This window comes from Ochotona princeps, chromosome 25 (assembly GCF_030435755.1).
Source record: "Ochotona princeps isolate mOchPri1 chromosome 25, mOchPri1.hap1, whole genome shotgun sequence".
NCBI lineage: Eukaryota > Metazoa > Chordata > Mammalia > Lagomorpha > Ochotonidae > Ochotona > Ochotona princeps.
Window position 1 is genome coordinate 29,991,787 of NC_080856.1, and position 5,717 is coordinate 29,997,503.

The window sequence follows — 5,717 nt, forward strand, 5'->3', positions numbered from 1 at the left end:
AGAGTGGTGGCATCTTGGCATATTCAAGCGTGTGTGTTTGTGTGTGTGTGTGCTGTTTCTGTACCTGCAAGTTCTATTCATGGCCTCCAGGAGAGAGCCCTAGGCCACACTACAAACTTTCCACTCTGCTCTGTCCTCCAGCTGAAGCATCTTTGACCACCCTCACTTTGGGCTTCTCACGTCCTAGAATTACCTAGTTCTAGACCTAGGTCACTCCTGTGATATGTAGGACCGTGGTTGGCAGTCCTGTGGTAGGCAGCTAACAATATAATGGGAATGTCTTTTCCTCTAACATCATGTTAGTGTTTTATGCTGACCAAGTTTTATTTTGGGTGAATCACCCTTGCTTGTTACTCAATGTGTGATGTATTTGGTGACACTAGTTTTGAGTGGTTGTATGTAATATATAAGAATCATTTTTATTTAACACATTTGGCTCATTTTCCCCATGTAGATAATTGGGCTATTTATTCAGTGAGGAGGTCAAGTTCTACCATAAAACTCTTGGTGTTTTTCACCAATTATCCAATGCTAAGTAACTAGAAGATTTTCATTGCCCCTTCAAATCTCTATCACATTTTTCATGGTATTCCCATCCTTCTACCTTTCTCTTGCCCTGGATAACACTAACACATCCTGTGTCTCAATGGGTCTTCCTATTAGAAACATATTGTGTAAACTGATGCCCCTGCTCTGCAATCTTTGGTGACTGGGTATTTTTTGTGCACCTTATTTTCACAAATCACCCATGGCAGAGCTTATTGCTGTGCAGAGTATACTTTTCATTTAATATTTTAATATCTAAATCTACATTTGGTATTTAAGATCTTTCTTGTTGCTCATAGTAGAACAGGAGTATTATGAATGTCTAGCTTAGACTGTAATACGCCCCATTGGCATTATCCATCATTTAAACGTTCAGACAATATCATGATCATCTATGGAGTAATCATGAATATTACGGTACCTACAGAAATAGTATACTGGAATCAGCATTACTTCATCGGTAGTTGTTATTTTAAAATGTCATACACTTTAATGATCTACAAAAAAGAATAGGTCAACATGGGTATATGGCATAAATTGACACTGTACTTGGTGGCATCAACGATTGTGATTGGAAATGATGACAGCGAGATTGTTAGTGGGATGATAAAGATTTCCTTGATGCATTGTAATGCCAGCAGTTCGATTTCTCTCTCAGAATTTCTCTGGATATTCTGTTTTCTGTGGCTTTATATGAGTTTTAGAATTTTTACTAACTCTGTAAATGATATAATTAGGACTTATCTTTTTACTTCAACCCTTCTTCTCTCTTCACAGCCCTCCTTTATTTCATGCCCTCTGTTATTTTTTTCTTTTATACTTTTTTATGTGATTAGGAATTTGATAGATTGTTTGCATCCAGCACTGATGGACTTGGTGCACAGAGCCAACACTCACATCTGTGGACTACTGAATAATGGTCAATAACTAAATTGATTTCTAGCATCAGGCATTTATAGACTGAAGGTCATATAGGATGAGGGTGGAGAGATTGAGGAATTTACATATCAACAACAGGGAGTTGACATGAGATTATGGCGGTTCCCATAAGCCTGTCCATAGATGCATTCAATTATTCCCACCCTAGGCCGGACTTATCTCTCTTTGTTTTGTATAGTGATACCTTTCATTGTCGCTGAGCAGTTTTCATTCGTTTGATTAAATTAATGCCTAACGATATTTGAAACTAATCAGAATGGCATTTTTCATTGATCTCGTCTAGAAAAAATAATTATTGGTGCAAAAAACAAGCAATTTTTAAATGTTGGTTTTGTGTCCTGAAAATTTACAAAATAAATGCATCCTTTTAAAAATATTTTTAAAAAGATGTATTATTAATTTTAAACTTAGAGTTAACAGAGAGATGGGGAGAAGACAGGAGATTACTTTCCACCCATAAGATAACTACTTAGATGGCCACAATGACTGGAGCTGACTCAGGCTAAAGCCAGGAGCCCGGATCTTCTTCCATCCATTAGATAAATACTTAGACAAGTACAGTGGCTGTGGTTGGACCAGGATAAAGCCAGGAGCTAGGAGATTCTTCTAGGTCTCACATGGATGACAGCAGCACAAACACATGTGCTTTCCACATTTGCTGTCCCAGTTCAGATTTTCAGGAAGCTTGCTTGAAATATCAAGGGCATTAAACAGAATGTTTCTCCACATGCAGTCTTTACTTGCTGTGCCACAATACTATCCACTGGTTTTTTAGTTCCAAAGGATTCCTAGTAGAGTATTTTGATTTTTTATGTCACCTTAAAAACATGGCTATTTTCACGTCTACCTTTATAAAGCTGGTGTTCTGTATTCTCCTTCTCCAGTTGCTCTTGTTATAACTTCCAACACTGTATTACAGTGTTTAAAGTGGACATCCTTGTCTTCATCCCGAAAAGATTTTAGATTTTCCTCATTCAATATGACATGAACGATTGCTTTTTGTATATAGATGTGGTAATTTTGAGTTAAGTCCCTGTTAGTTATCTGACCATGATGGAAAAGATGCACACATCCAATATTCATACACGTGGACTACTGACTGATGGTCAATAACAAACATTTATTCGTAGCATCAGGCTTTTATAGACTTGAATCACATATGACAAGAGAGAAGGGTGGGAGGAATTTACATATCAATCGTAAGAGGGAGTAGACTTGAGATTATGGGAGTTCCCATAAGCCTGTCTATATTGCGTCAACAAAGAGAGAAGATGTTCCCAGACACCACAGGTAATCATGCAGGCAACATGGAAAGTTCCACAGCATCCGGCTCCTCCTTCTCCTCCTCCATCTCCTTCTCCTCCATCTCCTTCTCTTCCTTCTCCTCCTCCATCTCCATCTCCTCCATCTCCTCCTTCTCCACTGGCTCTGCATGTGGTCTTCCTGCAGCACACTCTTCTTCTCTCATGATCTTGTCTGCCTGCAAGGCCTGGGCCAGCCTCCTCCTTGCCTTCTTCACCTTCCAGGCCTGCCGCTGGATGTCTCCAGGAGTCACCAGCCCCCTGGAAAACTGCTGGGACAGACCCATATCCACCAGGGGAACAAACATGGACCAATCTGTGGCTGGGCTAGAGGTGCACTTAGGCCTGCTCTTCTGATACCCAGCCCCAGCGGACACTGCTGACGTGCCTGGGATTCTGTGCGTAGGCATTTGGATGGCGTTGGCAAAGTCCAAGGGGCTCAGTAGCTGTCCCTCACTGCTGCAGGCCTGGAGTCCCTGCAGCCTCTGGAGTGCACACCTCTGCTGTGGCTTCTGCAGGGTATCTGCTTTCACCAACCGTCGGACCTTGTTGCCTGGGTGGGCAGTGACACGGGTGACTGGCCTCTGGAATATGCAACTTGTGAGCCTTCTGGAGTCAACACGTTTCTGTGTGACCTTCACCGCACGCACCCGCGGCTTCATCTTCAGCATGTTGGGGATCATACTTCTTCGCAGCCTCCCCTGAAAGAGCAAAAAGAAAGGGGCCATGGGAGCAGAGTGGCAGGCCAAGGCTGCTTCCCGGAAGGATGGGGTGCAGTGACAGCTTGTCCTCTTTCACGAGTGAAGGGAACTTTGGGATGTTCCTCACTGTCACAATTAAGGTTTGGGCCTCAGTATACTAGGATGTCAGGAAGCTTGTGGAGACTAGAATGGAAACATGCATACAGTTTTGAGGATATATACATGTTTATTTGAAATTCACCTTGACAGAGAAAAGGAAAGACAGAGAGCGAGAAATGCTCAGTCTCACTCCCCGTATACCTGTCACTGCTAGGCCTGGGACAGGACAAACTCAGGAGCCACACAATCTGTCCTGGTCTCTTGGGAAGCTGGTACATAACCATACACTGGAGCCATGGTGCCTGCCATCCATGTGCATATACAGGAGGATGCATTGGATGGGGTGGGGGTGATTCCATCCCAGGCAATCCAACACTGACTGAGTCTTCCCAAACCAGGAGTCACTCAGGACACTTGGGGATCTCACTTTGAGACCAACTGATCTTCCTGCTCCCCAATGGAGAATTTGGGAGAGAGCAAGAAAATCGATGACAGAGAGAGGGGATGAGGACCCTAGGGAGGGTCCAGCATGCACATGAGAGCTATGAAGTCATCTGGATATAAAACAAACAAACATAACAACCACAAACCTAAGATATCTGCCAAGAAATCTATCCACAGAGCCCGGCGCCGTGGCCTAGCGGCTAAAGTCCTCGCCTTGAACGCGCCGGCACCTTATATGGGTGCGGTTCTAATCCCGGCAGCTCCGCTTCCCATCCAGCTCCCTGCTTGTGGCCTGGGAAAGCAGTTGAGGACGGCCCAATGCATTAGGACACTGCACCTGCGTGGGAGACCTGGAAGAGGTTCCTGGTTCCCGGCTTCGGATTGGCGCGCACTGATCGGATGGAAGATCTTCCTCTCTGTCTCTCCTCCTCTCTGTATATCTGACTTTGTAATAAAAATAAATCTTAAAAAAAAAAACAACAAGAAATCTATCCACAGAAGAGAATAACTGTTGCAGTGAAGAATCAAATAACATTCCACTTTCTGTGTTATCAGCTCTAACAACAATAAATTAAAAAAAAAACTGTGGGGGAAGGGGCAGATGCCTGGCTCAGGGTTCAGTTGCTTATGACAACTGAATCCCATAGGGGTTGTGGTTTGAGCTCTCATTGCTCATATTCAGGTGTAGCTCACTTCTATGACATCTGGGTAATTAGCAAAGGATGGTTCAAGTGCTTGAATCCAGCAACCCCGTGGAAAGCAGTACAAAATTCGAGGCTCCTCACCTCACCCTGGCCCAGCCCACAACATTGGTGCCATTTCGAGAGTGAAGCATCAGATGGAGGATCCTCTCAACCAGCATTCTACTCAATTCTACCTTTCAAAGAAACAAATAAATGTGGAAGCAAGCTTGGCTCAGTCATCACACAAGTTCCACAGACAGAAGTGTAGACTGCATTGGCCCTCACTCACCTAACGCCAGGGAGGGAAAACTCCACAAGGTACCACTGTCTCAGGAGCAACTTTGGCTCAAGGGAAAAGGACCACACTTGATGCTCTTGCTGTCCCTGTCGGCTCTCTACTTACCAGAGTAGGCTGAATTGGAAAAGAGTCGGGCCTGCTTCCTTCCATGGTGATAGCGTTGGCTTTGTTCGCTCAGTGTGAAAACGCTCACGGCTGGTAGCACCCTGGCAAGTGTATGGATTTCTGCTCCTGGCTCCTCTTTTATAGAGGAAGACATGGAGTAATCCCGTCCCGGGACATCTCCCCAGGTTACCGCCCTCCAGGGACAATCTCATCAGTGAGCAATCACAACATGACGGGATTTTTTTTAAAAAAAGACTTATGCATTTCTAATGGAAAATCTGATACATGAAGAGCAGGAGAGACAGAAAGGTAAATCTCCCGTCTGCTGATTGACTCCCCATGTGGCTGCAACTGCTGGAGTGTCGCTGTCCTGCAGCAATGCTCTTGGTGCACGGAGCCTATAATAACACGCGTGGACTCTGACTGACGGTCGAACCCAAAGCTTATTAGTGGCATCAGACCTTACACTGAGGGTCATATAGGATAAGAGAGGAGGTGTTGAGCTTATCATCAGAACCCATCAATTGTTTCTCTACTCTTGTTTGGAACTCTTCTCAAATGCTAGCCACTCAGCTGTTCTCCAACAAATCATATCCATTTA

General features: G+C 44.1%; 1 protein-coding gene across 1 annotated transcript; it reads right to left on the reverse strand.

Annotated features, from left to right (window-relative positions):
* Positions 1 to 2,881: 2,881 nt before the first annotated feature.
* On the reverse strand, positions 2,882 to 5,161 carry LOC131483344 (methyl-CpG-binding domain protein 3-like 2B; the record flags this gene model as incomplete). The annotated part of the gene is made up of 2 exons (XM_058681280.1): positions 5,117 to 5,161; positions 2,882 to 3,487 (listed from the first exon to the last, which is right to left on the reverse strand). Coding segments are annotated over exons 1-2 (651 nt in total), but the record flags the coding sequence as incomplete, so codon positions are not given.
* Between the last annotated feature and the right edge of the window lie 556 nt (positions 5,162 to 5,717).